Source organism: Gasterosteus aculeatus, chromosome 11 (genome assembly GCF_964276395.1).
Source record: "Gasterosteus aculeatus chromosome 11, fGasAcu3.hap1.1, whole genome shotgun sequence".
In the NCBI taxonomy this organism is placed as follows: domain Eukaryota; kingdom Metazoa; phylum Chordata; class Actinopteri; order Perciformes; family Gasterosteidae; genus Gasterosteus; species Gasterosteus aculeatus.
Window position 1 is genome coordinate 3,122,661 of NC_135699.1, and position 17,715 is coordinate 3,140,375.

At 43.3% G+C, this 17,715-nt stretch overlaps 2 protein-coding genes across 3 annotated transcripts; both read left to right on the forward strand.

Moving 5' to 3' along the window:
• Positions 1-4,171: 4,171 nt before the first annotated feature.
• atp5mc1 (ATP synthase membrane subunit c locus 1) lies at positions 4,172-8,626 on the forward strand. 2 transcript variants are annotated; one of them, XM_040191421.2, is made up of 5 exons: positions 4,172-4,546; positions 6,028-6,075; positions 7,076-7,156; positions 7,554-7,732; positions 8,219-8,626. In XM_040191421.2, exons 2-5 carry the CDS (start codon positions 6,037-6,039, stop codon positions 8,331-8,333), a joined length of 414 nt encoding a protein of 137 aa, XP_040047355.1. In that variant the 5' UTR covers positions 4,172-4,546; positions 6,028-6,036; the 3' UTR covers positions 8,334-8,626. The 2 variants fall into 2 exon arrangements, with proteins under 2 accessions (XP_040047355.1, XP_077940551.1); XM_078084425.1 differs by having other exon boundaries at positions 4,312-4,546; positions 6,028-6,072.
• Positions 8,627-10,338: 1,712 nt separating this feature from the next.
• Positions 10,339-17,181, forward strand: ube2z (ubiquitin-conjugating enzyme E2Z). The gene is made up of 8 exons (XM_040190600.2): positions 10,339-10,710; positions 10,803-11,255; positions 11,804-11,876; positions 12,355-12,542; positions 12,636-12,747; positions 13,656-13,768; positions 13,892-13,982; positions 15,320-17,181. The coding sequence occupies exons 1-8, from the start codon at positions 10,604-10,606 to the stop codon at positions 15,500-15,502; spliced, it is 1,320 nt and encodes a 439-aa protein (XP_040046534.2). The 5' UTR covers positions 10,339-10,603; the 3' UTR covers positions 15,503-17,181.
• The last annotated feature ends 534 nt before the right edge of the window (positions 17,182-17,715 follow it).

Below are 17,715 nucleotides of genomic sequence, written 5' to 3' on the forward strand. Positions count from 1 at the left end.
GCACCTTGATCCAGAGCTGGGGGAGGGGTGTTTGTTCTGCTCGCAGAGTGAAGATCTAGCCCATCTGTTTGTTCAGTATCCTCGTCTGTCGGAACTGTTTGAACTTTTAAAACGATGGTTCCAGGGTCTCGGGGAGGGTTTCTCGATGAGTTTATTAATTTTTGGGTCTAAATACAGCGCAAAGAAAAAAACATTACACACTCTGGTAAATTTTTTGTCGGGCACTGCAAAGTTGCCGATTTGGCTGACTCGCTAAAACAGGATGTAGAATGTTGGCAGTGTAGAGCTGGTCCCGGTTCTGAAGGGGCTGTTGAAGGCCCGGCTGAGAGTGGAGTTCACTTTTTATAAAATGATAACAGCAAACAGCAAATGTTGGGCTGTTGGGGGAATTCTTTGCTCTGTTGGGGAGGAGGGGGATCTCATTGTTAGTTTATGATGATGGTTTTGTATCTGTTTCTGTGCCTGAAACAGATGTTTGTATTTATTATTGTATGTATTGTATTATTGTATGTATTTATTTTTCAATTTCTCGTTTCACAAGACTGAACCAAGAAAACTGTTTGTGTCTCCCTGCTAAGGGAGCAATAAACGGATTTTGAAAACTCAAACTCTCTCTCTCCCTCCTTGCCTCTCTCTTTCTTCCTTCCTCCCCCTCTTTCTTTCTCCCCCTCTCTCTATCACTCTTTCACTTCCTCCCCCTCTTTCTTCCATCCTTCCCCTCTCTTTCTATCTCCCCTTTCTCCATTCCTCCGCCTCTTTCTTTCTCCCCCTCTGTCTCCTCCTCTCCCCACTCTCTCTCTCTCGCCCTTCCTCCCTCTCTCTCTTTCTTTCTCCCTCTCTCTCTCCCTTCCTTTGAGATTTTTCAGCTTTGCCAATCTTTCAGCTACAGACACCATTTCAACTTTCAAATGTTGATACAAGTCTAAACTATTTTATGAAAAAAACTGCTTGTTGATATCTAATCTACTTTTTTCATAATCACTGATTATGTTTCACTAATTAAGTAAGATTTACTTAATGCGTGTTGTTCACAATAGTTACTTTTTCTATTTAAACAACACAGTTGTGTGCAACCGGTTGAGTAAATTTAAGTAAATCCAACAATTTTTTTCTTAAAGTGTACATGACTGGTTGGGGAGGTGGGGGGGGGGGGGGGGGTAGGTGTGTCCAATGAACGGCAACCGTTCAGCTAGATGACTCCCTTTGTCACGTTACTTACTTAATTCAGTAACGGCACTTCCAAGGTTATTTCAGCCAGAGCAACAATCTTTTCCCCAACCTAGCCAAGTAGTCTTGTGTCCTAAAGTTAACAGTCCTAGAGTTTCCTGTGAGTTCATTGTGAGAAGACCATTTGCATGTTACAGGGGGAAAATGACACGTGTTGCTGGCTTTCGAAGTAAAAATAAATGAATAACTTTCCATAAGATATCCTACTTTCCGTCGTATGAGGAAATATTGATGCAATCAGAAGGTTTCCATTATCTTCTGTTTATATGTTTTATACAATTTTCAATTTTTATTTGTCGGTTGTGCAAAGGATTCAATTAAGACTGTCAAATTGAAACAATTTTTCTGTTTGTTCCTTCATGTTGTCTGATAAAATGTAAATACTATTTCATGTCTTGTATTTTCAAGTTTGTGTTGTTATTTTCAGCCTGTGGCTGCTCCTAAATATAACACTGTCATGGTGGTGTCGGCAGTCTACAGGCCCATCAGGAAAGAATGGACTTTGAATGGGAGTTGTTTTGGTGTCAATTCATTTCTAATGAAATGTCCATTTACTATGAAGACCTAATGGTTAATTTAGTAATGGTTACCCAGGTCGACTGCAAAGGGTGGATCCTCATGAGGATGCAGGATGGAACAGCCGAGTTGCCAAAGCGGTCCACAAATGCGTCCTTAAGGATGCATCCTAGCGGAATTGGGACACAGCTACAGTTTGGGATTGGGCACTGACACTGTGGGGCTCCAATAAAAAGGCTGTACTTCCCATAGATATATATAAAGGCTACACTGTAAAAATAATCTGTGAAATATACGGTAAATTACTGACAGCTGTGGTTGCCAGAGGTTTACCGTAAAAAAAAGTGACCACGTTTAAACGGTACTGTGTTTTGTTGGTCCTGCTTGTGCGCAATTTTTTTTACCTCACCCACCTTGTGGCCAGCTCACGTGTGACGGCGTGTTACGGTATCCTCTCTTCAGAGGAGTGCGTAATGGTAATTTGAACTGGTGAAGGTTAAGTTATTGTTGTTATTCTGTCTGTTGTTATCACGTTGTTTGTAGTATTCATTTTTTGTTTCTTCAGTTGTCCCAGGGAAAAGGGGACCGCACAATGGTAGTGTGTTGGTAAGAGACCCTGGGGTTTCCATACTACCCGTAGATAAACCTCTGTCTATATACACTATGTAAGATCTGGGCGGACCACCCCCTGTATTTATCATAGAGATGTTTTTTTGCATCCGTAAAATTGTTTAAATTTGTTTTAAAAAAACGGATACACCGTAAAAAGAAATCCGTGAAATATACGGTAAATTACTGTTTTGTTTGTATAAGACAATACAGTATGTTTTTTAAAAACAGCATATATTCTGTCAACCTAATTAAGGTCTTTCTCAGAGATAAACACAGTACAACTGTTTGAGTTACCGTATTTTATTACAAAGTTCAAAGCAAATTGCCTGCAACTGTATTTGCCAGAATTCCATTGCAAAAAAATAAGGTATAATGTATTACAATTGGTTGGCATATATTTCAGTCAACATCAGGAAATATTAAATAAAGCTTATTGTAAATCAAGATCCAGGAAGCAGAGCGATTCGGGCCTTCTGCTTGAGGACTTATCCTCAGGTGTTCACTGCAGATTGGGATGATCCTCTCTGTAGCCCAAAAACAGAAACAAAGGCAAAGTTAGATTGATGCACTGCTTGAGCAGGGACACATTCACTGCCTTCTTGTGTTTAACTGAGCTTTAATGACCTAGAAGAAACCAACACTCTGAATATAATTCCACTTTATAGTTAATCAAAATTAATAAGAGTCAGGTTGAATGTTAAAAGAGGACCCATTTTAGCACAAAGGCATCAACGTGGCAAAAAACAGGACAAGGTGAACAAAGACAGCGTCTAATAGCCAAATGGCATGAATGCGAAGTTACCACTCTGACGACAGAACGATCTGGCGCTGAATGGCAAGACCCGGTAGGAGAGTCCCCTGATGGCTGATTGCCGTGAGCTGTTCCAGCCACACCCTTCGGGGGATGAACAGGGGGAGACCACAGCTCCTTGCAGAGACAGGGGACACACAGGCAAAGCAAACAAACACAGGGGGAGCTGCTGGACTGACAGCATGACATTCACTCTTAAGACTCAATCAAGACTTATCTTCACGTTTCATGTGGTTTATTTTTTAACAACCAGGATAACTGCACATCTAATTAATCCCATCAATTATACATTTTGCGTGACATGTGAGCGGTGAATGAGGATTTGACCATGAAAACGTTTTTACATCCACTCACTGGACAACTCACAGCACGTTATTCCAAGAGATGTTCCTTCAAATGAGCTTCTAGCGGTTTTGTATTTTGACACTGACGTTTACATAACGCCACACCGCATTTGACAGCTGTCCGACAGTAACGTTAACAGAAGCTGATAAGTGATATGTGTCCGGTAGAAATGAGCCTTGAATGCTCCATATCGAACAAAGGTTCTAAAAAATAGAATAATGCTCTAAAATAGGTACAAAATTTCCCTTTACAAATATACATCAAGAAATGCTGCATGTTGAAATCCCCACCCTGTACAGAGATGTATTTATGACACTGCATACTTATGAATAATTATAAACATGGGTTTTGATACGATTTATTTATATTAAACAGACCATTATTCATAAGTATGTAGTGTCATAACTAGATCTCTGACGTTTATAACAAACCAAACCGTTTAAAAATCTGTTTAAAATTGAGCACGTTATTACCATTTAAAGTACATCTACCACTACCGACACAATGTTGTGGGTAAGCGAGCTCCCCCTCCCAAGATGGCCGCCATGTGCGGACGTTCTATACTCCGCCGTAAGACATCTAGCCTTTATATATAATATCTATGGACAAGACATCTAGCATTTATACGTATTTATGGGACTTCCCACTAACCACCCAATCGGTACATAGGACACTAGATGTGCTTTGAGACGTTCTTTTGCACCCGGGCTGCGCATGCTACTAAACTCGTCATTTCCTGCAACATTGTCCAATAGAATTAATGAACGTTCTCGTATTCCCGCCCTTATCAACCTCCTGCCAATCGAAAACAGTGTACCTAATAAACGCTCCATCCGTTTAGGTAGATTGGCGGATATCACGTGATGATGAACCAATAGTGAATCAAGGAGGGTTGGTGTTAACCAATAGGCGTTGAGGACGTAGACGCCGATCTTATAAAGTGCAAGGTGACAGATTGTCCCGTCCTACATTTACTGACTGCCGCTGTGTGCGAAAGCTTCTAATCCCGGACCCTCCGAAAGCCGTATAAAACCGGTAATATTTGCCTTTCATATCTTCTGCCCTTTATATATACTCACGTGTGTCTGTGTCGTTAATGCATTTGGGTCTTGCATCTAAAAACTTCAGTGGATGTGTCTCAGGAAATGGTTGTGAACCTGCCGTCATTGCTAACGTTCTGTAGCTAGCAAGCTAGGTCGGTCATTCAATGAATTGAGAAGTGACTTCTGAGGCCGTTAGTGCGCGTGCCTTCGGTTCACATATGCGCCAGATCAAGTACCATTAGTCCCACGAGTAGTTTTTCGACCGTTCCTTCGTGACTTTAGTGCCGCAGCAGACGACGGCATACACATCCTCAGCGCGGCGAAGCTGCGTTCACTAGACTGTTCAATGTAAAATGTCTGACACTGTGGGCCTACCGTGCTCTGAATTAATCCACCGCTACAAGGACATCTTCATGGGAGATCGACGGTGTCGTGTCCCTCTCTGTCATTGCACTCGAGCACGCTAAAGGTTAACTGTACTCCGAGTGAACTGTGTTCGCTTTACTAGGCCCAATATGACAATCTGTGGCCCTTTTTTGACCTTCACGTCTGCAGACTGGTTAGCTTAGCTCAGCCTAGCTCCTGCGCTAACCCGAAGGGCCGTCAACCTGACTCTGTACTGAAAAAGGGAGCCATTCGTCCGAGCTAACCTTGGACCGGCGAGGCTATATTTGTAATTATTACGTGAATATGCTGAAGCCCGATAAGTTGCAGCACGATATGCCGGTAGGCTAATGCGGCTAATGTACAGTGTTGGAGTGGTTTATTCTGCAGCAGGCGGATATCTAGCGGCGTATCTACAGTTGATCCTTTTCAGGAGTCAATGTGTCAAGATTAGCCTTTTCTGGTAAAGCTGACAAGGACCAACATACCAGGATTTCTTCTCCCAATCCACTTGGTTGCTAGACTTGACCTTTTGCAAAGCTATTCCCTTTTTAGTTTTAACCTTGCAATGGATTTAAATCTCATTAAAAACAAACTCTGATGAGAGACTTTGACCCCTGAGCTGTCAGACCTGCAGGGCAGTGAAGAACAGACTATGGGCCAGAGCTCCAGCCTCCAGTTGAATCCCAGTTCTTCCCAACTTGGCCGGGCTGCATCAAGTCAGAAACTGGTGTTATGTCCTGACCCTGCCTCAAACCAGTCGATCTGAATCTGCTAGTTGATGCATGCAAGGGGTCGTCGTTGTGGGTCGTCGTGGCGCAGGGGTCAGAGAAGGTGTGCTGGGAACCACAAGGTTGGTGGTTCGATTCCAGGCTGCCCCATGTTCCATGTCGAAGTGTCCCTGAGCAAGACACCTAACCCCTAATTGCTCCCCGGGCAAAAATGTGAAAAAGCCATGGGTTTAAAGTGTAATGTAAGTCGCTTTGGATAAAAGCGTCTGCTAAATGACATGTAATGTAATGTAAAAGTGGCAGTCTGTATGAAAACACTGACTTTGAATATAATATGAACTGTTTAATCTCTCTCCAGCTCCCAGCCATGTACGCCTGCGCCAAATTCGTCACTTCTCCTGCTGTGGTACGTCACATGTAGTGCTTTTCTGGCAATACTATACTTAAAATGTAAAAAGTAACGATAAAAGGTATTAATTGTGATGCTATTTTTTTTTTAATCTGAGTTGGTGAAATACATGCAGACACAGATGTTAAGTTTCAGTGTCGTGAGAATGGATCCCTACAGCACATTCCCTTCAATGGCTTTTGGCATACTCGGGTTCTTTTTTATTTTTTTTATTTTTCAAGGACACAGTAGGTGGGAATCAGTCACGCTCTTCATAACCTTCTCAGAGTTGGTGGCAGGAACGTTGACAGCTGACTCTTCAGCTCGTAGGTTGTCTCAGTCTGAGGTGCTGTGGAGGACAAAGTTCCACATTTACACTGGACTGGTGCCGATCAGCGGAACATCCCAAGATCCAGTTGAGTGTTCAGTGTAGTTCTGAATGAGTCAAGAGGATGCAGGATCAGTCCTGCTCACTGCCTTGTACAACTCTCCTCTGTGAGCGACCTAAAACCAGAGATCCAAAATGCCACGGTGGATCTCGACCAATTGTCAGCCAACTATTGACAGTGTGCGTGTATAGCTGCATTGCTCCGCTGTAGCGAAAGATGCTTCTGAAATTCTTTGTTTTACGCTCCCACAGGTATTCTAGAATCCAATATTTTTTAATATGGTCGATAAAGTATAGTGATTTTGTCAATTTGAGTATTTTTTTTGGTTTGGTTCTTTTTTCATTTGAACAGAATTGAGTACAAGATGCAGTTTCCACTCATGGTACACGGTTATATTGTGAAAGATATATTATTTTGATAATTTGTTAACTCGTAGTCAGACATTTTCTTAATGTTCTTTGCTTAGTGTGGACTCAAGGCAGGATTTCTGAAATAATTTAATATCAATCATTACGAACGTTTTTTAAATGTTCCTTAATTTCATACCAATGTTCAGATGGTTCGCGTTTGTATTTCCAGCACCACATAATTGAAGCACTGCTAACCTTGAAATAATGTTCTGGTTGTAGCTGCGTGGGGGGTCCAGAGTCCTCGCCCGGCCAGCCTCAGTCTCCCTCTTCAACAGACCTGAAACCACAGTGGAGCAGCAGGTCAGTTGACGCTTTTGAAGGATTTTTTCACAGCAATAAAATATAAATCTTGGATGGGAAATTATGACTTATTTATCTGTATACGTCTGCTAAATGGTTTATAGCAAACAATATTTCAATTTTAAAAAAATAGTTTTGAAATATCCACTATTGATTGAAATATTAGTGATATGATTTTGTTTGGTTTCCAGACTTTGTTGTTGAGAAGAACATGATGCAGGAAATTTGAAGGGACAGAAATGCCTTGTGATATTTTCGATTTTCATGGCATCTATCTTCAGTAAAAAATGATTTGAAGAAAATGATGCAGCATTTCTAAACAAGGAAAGGGCATTAAAGTCATCTTGCTGCAGCAGTGGTGTTTACTGCAGGCATTTCTCCTCTGCCTCGTATCCAGGCCCTGCTGCCAGTCAGCCAGTCTGCCCTCCTAAGCCGGTCCTTCCAGACCAGCGCCGTCTCCCGGGACATCGACACCGCCGCCAAGTTCATTGGTGCCGGTGCTGCCACAGTGGGTGTGGCCGGCTCAGGGGCTGGAATCGGAACCGTGTTCGGCAGCCTCATCATCGGCTACGCCAGGTAACGTTGAGCCTGTGGATGATTTTATCAATAGCAACTTTAAACGTAGACCGCATCATGCAGGCGTTACTCGTTCTGAGTGGAAGAAAACCTTGTGCCCTGAATATAATAGTATAACACAAATATCATAGCTTAATGTGTCACTCTATAAACACTTCTCTCAATTAGACTGAAGATACCTGGTTTCATAGAATAAAAAAAAATATGACTCTTTTGGACCGGAAATTCTGTTGTAAGAAGTTGAACTTCACTTGTTGCTTTTATAATAATTTCATGGTTTGGGTGCAAAGATCTTTGAGTATCTTTTGATAATTTGCTGTGCAATTAGTCCAGAAAGAGTCAAATTAATTTTCAACAATGTGTACACGATTTCTCAATGATCCACTTAGAACATGAAATGAATAGTTTGTGACTCTGTGCAGCTAGTTACATGTAATGTGAATTAATAAAAGATTCAAACAAGCGTTCATCTGGTTTCCTCCTTAGGAACCCCTCCCTGAAGCAGCAGCTGTTCTCCTACGCTATCCTGGGTTTTGCTCTGTCCGAGGCTATGGGTCTCTTCTGTCTGATGGTGGCGTTCCTCATCCTCTTTGCCATGTAAAACTGCTCCATCAAAGAACCCCCTCGCCTCGTCCCGGTCTACTTTTCCTTCCCTTCTCTCTGCCTCTTCCATCTGGGGGGGAGGAGATGTTCCAGAATGGTAACAATGAGCGGATGGGCCATTCCAAAAGGAAATATATATAAATAAATGGAAAAATAATCTCATCTGAGGTTAACAAACCTCCAAACGTACATTTTTATTGTTCCTATGCTTATTTTTGTTTTTCAAAAGTTTCATGTAAGGCCTCACTTCGGTTGAAATCTGTCCAAAATAAATGGTTGGGATAACTAAAATGTGTGCAGTATTTTTTTTCTTGCAAAGACATTTTTATTTGAGTTCCTCCTTGACCTTTAGAATTTGACCTACAGAAATCTCAATTTACTTCAGCCCAGTGCCCTCAATGAGACTAAGTAGGTTCAGAAAGAAACTCAGAACGATTTTAAACTAGTAAATGAATAAATCATGTAGAAAAGTTAATGTCTACACTAGGAGGTGTAGATAATGCATTGCTCAAAAGAATTGGAGGTATACGTAAAAATAAATTAAAACTGATCTCAATTTGGAAAATCTGCAACTCCTGTACGGTTAAGAAATGGCCTCATGCTCCCTGCAGTGATGACTCTCGCTAAAGCCAAGACTAGTGGAAAAACCAGTCCGATCAAAAGGGAGAAACCTCAATTGGCCCACATGCAAAATCAGTCTTGTTTTGTCTTTCCCCTCTAGTGCAGCTGTTGAAATGTATTGTATATCATTTGAATTATATTGATCAAACCAACTGCCACAATCCTTTAAAAGTCATGGCAGACACAATTGATCTGATTTGTATTTTTATTTTACAATTTTCTTAATCACCTGGCATGTGGGACTGTGTACATGTGTGTATATATCCAATGTTTCTTAGTTTTCAGCTCAATCTATACCATGAAACATACATTTCAATGTAATACTCTGCTTTAGAACTCCACCTCACAAACTGGCCCCAACCCGTTGATTGGTAGCCAAACCTCTGCTCTGGTGTTGACCACCAGAGGTCGCCCAGTACTGTGCGCCACTACAGCCACAACCTGCTCACCTTCTGCCATGAGAGATTCTCGGTATGTCTCAATTCCCTAGGCTGCATCCTTAAGGACTCATTCGTCGACCACGTCACTATCGTAACATTTGATTTTGTTTTATGGAGCCATCAAGTTGAAGGAGAACAATGTGTGTGGTGACATTCAGCTACTGTAGCTTGGACATATTCTGTAATATCTAAAGTTTACAGTTCAAATCGCTTGTATCCAATGCAAGTAAATAAGTCCTATCATACAAGTTAAATGTCTTTGCCGCTGTGGTTTTTAATGACTATTGCCTTCCTAAAATGAAATATAAGGTTTTTACTGTCAAGTGCAGCTAGGCAATGGGAGCGGCAGAGGTAAAGCTGATGACACAAGCAGGAATTCCCCCTGTAGGCCAGACCTTCCCATTACAGAGGCCGCTTGCTTTCAGCCTGGAGGAGGAGCCTCTAGCGCGAAGGCCGGGTCCTAATATGCAGCCTTACAGGAATTGAGACACAGCTACAGAAACGTCAGCTACCCAACCTGGACTTCTAATTTATTTCCTCTGGCTGTGATTAATTGATTAAAGTTATGTATTAATGAAACATCCTCTATAATATACTTCTGTTTTTCTTCACTATGTAGCAAATTGGGACAGCAATTTAAATTTCGTTATTCAACCCAGTACAACACATATGCCAAACCCTCGGCCGGATCCTCAACAGTTCGCCTCAACGATGATTTTGATGGTCTGGCCCGCGTTCGATCGAAGTGGGCCGTATCTGGCCCGAACCTGAAATGAGTTTGAAACCTCTGCTGTACACGGACAAAGAAAAACGTGTATACAGGTTTACATAAAACATTATTTTAATTGATTATTGTATCCCGTACATACCTTGATCATATAATAAAATGTTTCATTTCGAAACATTTCCACTTTGAAATGCGTAGAGGACTTTTACTTTGAAGTTCCCACCGGATGTACCGTTTTTGATAATTTCACCGTAGTTTAACCGGAAAGAAATCAGATCCTGAAGTTGCGTTGAGGTAATGCATCATTGGGGATGTGTTTGTTTGAAAACACAAACATTCGCACAACATATTGATTTAAGCCGATAACAACCGGACAGTGAGCACCCTTCGTAAGCCGTAGGAAGGTGGACGGGGTCATTTTTTCCCGAGTACTTGATACTTTTCTGGAGGCCTCGGAGAGAAACGCAGGACGTTAAGCTAATGATAAGTAGCCACTATGTCATGGGAAGAAATGTCTTGTCTCCCGGCCTCGCCTCAACCCCGCTCTCCTGCTCTCTGATGCCGCTGGTCAACAAAAACAAGCAGAGGTAACTTCGCACTGCGCCGCTCAATGCAGCTAACGGCTAGCATTAGCGTTACACATTAACGGTAGGCAACGGTTTCACTCTACGCTTGTTAGCTCGCGAGACATGGCAGACAGCTCCGGAGAGCAGCCGGGCGCTCATGGCTCAGGCGTTAACGGACAGGCCAGCGGAGCATCGCTGATGCCGTCTTTGGCTAATCTACCCGTGGGACACCCGGCAACCAGCGGTGCTCACGCCAGCTCCAACCCGGCCTCCCCTCCTCTTGCTTCGGCCGCGGAGAGTGGCCTATCCGCTCTCATCCCCCCCATGTCCGCTGTCACCACTAGCGGGTTTGGCCACACGTTCACCCCCGGCTTGTCACCGCCGGTCGTGGCCGTGTCTCCGATTGTACACGGGTCCTCGGTTCTACCCGGTGTTGGGCTCGGGCTCAGCGGGGTGGCAGGAGCAGACCTTCTGTCCCACATCCACGCCACTTCCTGGGACCCGACCCTCAGTACGGACTGGGACAACGAGAAGGCTTCCCAGCAGTGTATCCTGCGGATAAAGAGGTGGGCCTAGTGAACACGTTTACTGTCACAATTGTGTAGTTTCAGGTATCTTCAGACCCCATTGAGGTGAGTATCAATCGAAAGTGAAAGTTTTGCATAGTTTCTGCCATCGGCGGAAGCATTTGGAACAACAACATAGCACTTGGTTGAGAATGATTCCAGGGCCGTGTCTTTGGTATGGTTATGGAACACACACCTCCATTTATTTATTATTTTCACTGTTTTAAATAGTTCACTCACCTCCTGGCGTTTAGCCAATTAGTTTGTGGTTTACTTTGTACAAAAGATAATACTAGTGGAATATAGGATCAGTGGAACCACTTTCTACCAAAGAAATGGTCCCCATAAACAAAGGTTAGGTTTTGGCACAGGTAGGGTTATATGTTGTTATATATAAATTCATGCACCCTTTTTTATAGTCTAATCATCAAGTGACACTTTGGCACTACTGCATATTGAATTATCTATGTTCTAGATCTCTGCTCTATAAACTTCCCTCCGTCTCTAGCATCCTGTCTAAAGCCTCATCTATCCGTCTGTCCCTGCAGAGATATCATGTCCATCTACAAGGAACCTCCGCCAGGGATGTTTGTTGTCCCCGATCCTCAAGACATGACCAAGGTATGAGTCCCTGCATCCGTCTTTCAAATTGTCGTTTCAAATGTACATTGAAAATATACATAGCATATACGTACAAAGCTATACAGTTATCCAGAAACGTCCGTCTAAGAATGCAGAGTGTGCAAAGCTGTCGTCAAAGCAAAAGGTGGCACTTTTGAAGAATCTACAATCTAAAATATATTGTGGTGTGTTGAGTATTTTTTTTCTGTGCCACATAATTCCATATGTAGTCCTTCATAGTTTTGACTTGTCTTCAATATAAATCTACAAAGTTTGGACACACCTTCTCAAATAAAAAGGTGTGTCTGAACTTTTGACTGGTACTGTAGATTTATAGATTTGATCAAAATTTGATTGCATTTTAATTATTGGGGGGCAGTAGTAGGCCAGGTTATTGGATAAGAGGCGCTGGCCTGAAAGAAGGTGTAGACCCACTGCTCTAAACCTGCTTCCTTTTGTAACCTCACTTCCTGTGCAGATCCACGCGCTGATCACGGGGCCATTCGACACGCCGTACGAGGGAGGCTTCTTCCTGTTCCTGTTCCGCTGTCCCCCTGACTACCCAATCCACCCACCGCGGGTCAAGCTCATCACCACCGGACACAACACCGTCCGCTTCAACCCCAACTTCTACCGCAACGGCAAGGTCTGCCTCAGCATCCTGGGGTGAGTTGGCATTCACCTCTCTCATTTGTTGCTGTCTTAGAACGTAGAGGTATAAAACAATGTGTGTGTGTGTGTGTGTCTGTGTGTGTGTAGGACATGGACTGGCCCAGCATGGAGCCCAGCCCAGAGTATTTCATCTGTCCTCATCTCCATCCAGTCTCTGATGACGGAGAACCCCTATCACAATGAACCTGGCTTTGAACAGGTAGTGTGTGTGTGTGTGTGTGGGTGGGGGTACGGGCCTATGTGTGGGTGCGCAAAGTACTTTTAATGCCGGCTCTGTGACAAAAATTCAAGAGTGTTTTCCACAATGTAGCGAGTGAGAGGAATTCGCCTGCGTAAAAGATGTGAGCTCAGACTTCAACGTAGAGACGGTTAATAAGTTAAAAATGCATATACAGGGGATATTTATGGTACTTAACCTAGAGCTGTCTATGCGGCTTGCACGTCACCCAACGCAACAGGAAGGTACTTGAAGCGTTAAAGAACGCTGTGGGTTTCAGTCAGTCGTGCGCTGCAATCAGTGCAAAAAAAAAGCTTTCAGCTTGGATTGGTTAGGTCTTTTATAAATGATGGCCAATTGAGCACAAAGACATCATGCAATAAAATACTAGTATACCTTTATCAGGAAGCTGTGCCTGACTAGTTAGCATCCAAGCTCAATTTCTACACTGTTGTAAATGAGACAATATTGTACTTGTTGCAAACATAACAACCTCTTGACACGGACCTTTTTGATGGCTACAAAAAACATTGAATAAAAAGGAGCTAACTACAACAAGAGAGATGAGGGATAAATATGGGAAAATGCAGTCGCATTTGGTGTCTCCGATGAAAACGTATAGAATTGTGAGGGCAGAGTAGTTGAGGCGAAATATATTGGCCACACGTTACGTTTCGTCTCCCTGCAAAAGACTGCAGCCAAGAGGGAAGAGGAGGCACAGAGTGCAGACAGGCCATGAAACAATACTCTGGACTCTCTCATTGTCTCTCTGAACATGTCACTCATTGTGCTCTAAATTGGTTTAGATGGTTTTAGTGGAATAATGTCATTAATTAAGTCCTGTAAAAGAATTGTGTGGGTGTGTGTGTCTTTTTTTTTTTTTCTTTCAGGAGCGCCACCCAGGGGACGGGAAGAATTACAACGAGTGCATCCGCCATGAAACCATGAGGGTGGCTGTGTGTGACATGCTGGAGGGCAAAGTGCCCTGTCCTGAAGCTCTGTGGTGAGACCCGACTGAGTAGATGACGCCTTCCTTCTCACTTCCTCCCTCCTTCTGGGTTCTTTTCAGCTGATTTGTGTGTGTGTGTGTGTGTGTGTGTGTGTGTGTGTGTGTGTGTGTTTTCAGGAGTGTGATGGAAAAGTCCTTCCTGGAGTACTACGATTTCTACGAGGGAGTCTGCAAGGAGAGACTGCATTTACAGGGACAGAACATGCAGGTTTGTATATGTATTGTTTATTTTTAGTTGTCAGGATATGTTTGGTCACAATGTAGGACCACTAACTAAAAGGGTCCCAAACTGCTAGCATTTTTATTATGATAAGATATGAAAACGCTTAGTATATACTTAAGTATATACATATTCTGTATTACAAAAGGCCTTCAGAGCACCACAATTACATGCTGTATACCAGCCGTCCCCAACCTTTTTTTGCCTCACGGACCGGTTTCATGTTCGACAATATGTTCTTGAAAGTGTGGCAGATAAACACGCCGAAATAACCGGGGAGGGGAGGTAGTAGTCACTGTGAACAGCAGATAAAGCGCTTGGGTGAATGTTGGGAAATGTGTCATGTGGGACAATTGCATATAATGGGGAGAGACGCTAGTTATTTTTCTATATCAAATTTTTTTTTGTGACCGGTACGAAGTGGCAACCTGGACACGACTGCTGTAACTACTTACTGTGAACTTCTACTTTTATTAATGGTTAGATGAACATTGTTACTCACAAAATGAATTTGAAAACAGAAACTAAAGGAATTGAAAATGTCCTGCCCCCCTATTGAATGGAGGGTAAACACTGTAGTAAATTGTTCCTGCATGCTTATTCAGACAGTTTATACCAGAATCCATATAACCTTCACAGGGTGTACTGTACTGAGCAATAATGTACTGTTCCTGTTTACATGGACGTGAACGTTCCATATCAGTGCGCACTCAAGATAACAATTAGATTTTGCGTGATCCTTAGTTGTCATTTCAGTTTTAAGCTTGATGGCGATTGCAGAAAAAAAAATACTGGAAACGCCACTAACCGGTTTCGAGCAACACTAGCTTTCGCAGCCAATTTAGGACACCTTTCAGCCAAAGAGGACAATTCAGGTGGACGTCATAAGCAATGTGAATGAATGACACGGTGCGAGATCTAGCAAGGAGACCTGGGAAGTTTTCAGACGGCGCATAAATTAATGAGGATCTAGCTAATCTTAAACAAACCTTTGGTTCTAGGCTACCAAACGTGATGTTGCTGTTTGTCTGCCACACGTACGGGGGCCGTTTACTTTAGGCTACTGAAATGCGTTGGGTGATTACAACAATTTTATGCTGAAAGGCAGCTTTTTACTTACTACTGTGTGGACAGCAGTGTTTCCCCTAGTAGTCATGGCGGACTGTCTGTCCGCTGGTGAGGCACATGAGGAATATCTGAATGTTACTACAGAAAGTCAATACGGATCTATTCCTATGTCTAAATGGATGCCGACGGCAGCCGTATCTCTGAAGGACACGCCAGCCCAAACTCGCTTCTCTATTCTTATATTTTTATCTGCTCAGGACCCATTCGGTGAGAAGCGAGGCCGCTTCGACTACCAGGGCCTGCTGGCTCGCCTCTCCGCCACCCACAGGCGGGTACGCGAAAAGACCCTGGCGGAGGACGACCATAACGACGAGCATTCGGACTCAGACACAAGCTCCACAGGGACGGACCCCGACAGCCAGGGCAGCTCCCAGCCCTGACTCCCCTCACCCCCACTCTCCCACACCCCGGACAGTGCTGGACTCGGAGAATCTCAAGGACAAGGGTGGGTGGAAGGAAGGAAGGAAGGGAAGGAAGAGGGAAGAAAGAGAAAAGGAAGAGATGGAGACCCTCTAAAGCCGTGTGAGGCAGGCCAGACATGGGGACCACATATTTGGAGCGCAGGCTCTCCTTCAAAGTATGTAGATGGACAAAGATCCTCGGACCACTTCAGACATCAGCAACTCTGGTGAGTTGACAGTGAGTCCATTAACATAAGAAGCCGTCGTGGAGAAATGTCACCTCTCAGTTATATCCACCCCCCCCCCCCCTCTGTTATGTTGTTTTCTCATTGTTGTGCTGAAACTAAGGCTTTGTTTCTGTCAGGGTTTTTTTATTTTGGGAAAACCCATGTTCTTTGGGTTGTTGGGTTCTCGTGATTTCAGATTATCCCGTGCATTTAGCTACAGCCCCTCCAGAATGCTCCATGTGGTCACGATGCAAGAGAGAGGGAACCTCCTAGTCTACAAAAATACAATCATCGCTTTTTTGCACTCTATATTCATTTACTTGCTTTTTCATGGCTAGCAGCCCGGCTAACTCCTGGCTAAGTGCCGGCCTACAGGAGAGCCTAAAACTGACGGAACTTGCTGAGCAGTGAGGCAGAAAACGCTCCAAAAGGACAGGGGTTAAGATCACTTACCATTCAAGTCCTTCTTGATACGATACGCTCATGCTATACACGCGTTAAATGTGTTATTGGTTGAATGCTTCCACCCGTTCACATCCATGTCAAGCATCACTTGGCCGCCAAGTAGAAATGCACAATATAGGTACAGCTACCCTCTCCGTCTGAAGGTGACAAAATCTACATACTAGCCCCTCCAGAACTCACTAATTGACATATAGCTCCTCTGTTTAATCTTTAACAACAACAACAAGGTGTAAAAATATATTTTACATGGGATTATGTGCCACTGTTGTAAAGAGACATGATATGACGTGAGCATGAGGTACTGGTAGACGGAGGTTGTTCGTGGCTAAGGTAGCCAATATGTGAGCGCTATCAATTCACACATCGCCAGAAAGGGAATAAAAAAAATAACGCCTCGGTCCGAATGCAGACTTTTAACACTCGTATAACACCAGTCATGTACGCTTTTCAGCGAGTGGTCGGACATGTGTTGTTGTCTGTCTGCGTTTGGCTCGTTTGAGGGCCGAACCCCAGTTCCTCGCCTGGTAACAGTTCCCCGTGTGTGATTACTAATGTGTAGGGCATTCCCTTTTATTTCTTTTATGTTGTAGAATGGTTGTACGCGAGGTGGCTCCAAGCAGAATGTATGTGATCGCAAAAACCATGATTGCATCGAACTTGGCTGGCGTGGAAGTGAGCTTGTGTCCCTGTTTTGGTTTGTGCTGTGTTTGTGCTTAAAGCAGGGTTCTTCTCTGTAAAAAGCCTGGATTCCTGACAGAAGTGATCATTTTCCAGGTCTGCAAAAATGTTGGTATTGTACAGAAGTTCTGATGAAGCACAGAATAAAATGTTGTTCAGTTGTGATACATGTAAGTAGTGTTTTATTTGTATTTCTTTTCTTGTAGCTGTACACCCACTGTCAACAAAAAAATAACTCAGCCAGCGCTGTGAGATGTAATGTCTCGTTATTAAAAGCTGAAGCTGTTAGTGGGATTCTTGACGTCTTTTGTTTCAAACGGGGGGGATGCATGGAGTTTCTCACCGTACAAGTTCGTTGTGATTTTGCTGTGAAGATGTCTGACTGCTCCCCAATCCGAATCCAAGTCCGTTAGGGTTCAGGGCCGTGAGTGTTTGAGGGCTCTCAGGCAGACATTTTGAGCCCCCTACGAATCCCTACCGTTGGATGCTGACTTAGCACAAGGCAATTACCCACAAGTCATTGCAATGGGGTGTCAAAAACGGGATAACCAGTGGACCCATGGAGGCGGAGTAAACTAAGAGGATGGCACATGTGTGTTCTGACTCATAAGATGTAGACATTTAAAAACATCAAGGGCTGAAGGGGAAAAAATAGACATAAAATCAGACAACCAGCAATTTGACAAAAACGTAAAACATTTAAAATCACCTCAATCATGTGGAAGGAGCCTGAAAGCGGTTCAAATCAGATAATAAAAAGTATTAAATCCCCTTAATTGTAAATCATATCCTTTGGCATTGTCATGGTGACATGTGGCAGCA

Excerpts from the sequence above, each read along its gene's own strand:
- atp5mc1 (XM_040191421.2), top strand. The coding sequence starts at position 6,037 with ATGTACGCCTGCGCCAAATTCGTCACTTCTCCTGCTGTG. Across the intron at positions 6,076-7,075 it reads TCGTCACTTCTCCTGCTGTG|CTGCGTGGGGGGTCCAGAGT; the intron begins GTACGTCACATG and ends TTCTGGTTGTAG. Across the intron at positions 7,157-7,553 it reads AAACCACAGTGGAGCAGCAG|GCCCTGCTGCCAGTCAGCCA; the intron begins GTCAGTTGACGC and ends CCTCGTATCCAG.
- ube2z (XM_040190600.2), top strand. The coding sequence starts at position 10,604 with ATGATAAGTAGCCACTATGTCATGGGAAGAAATGTCTTGTCTCCCGGC. Across the intron at positions 11,256-11,803 it reads TGTATCCTGCGGATAAAGAG|AGATATCATGTCCATCTACA; the intron begins GTGGGCCTAGTG and ends CTGTCCCTGCAG. Across the intron at positions 12,543-12,635 it reads GTCTGCCTCAGCATCCTGGG|GACATGGACTGGCCCAGCAT; the intron begins GTGAGTTGGCAT and ends GTGTGTGTGTAG.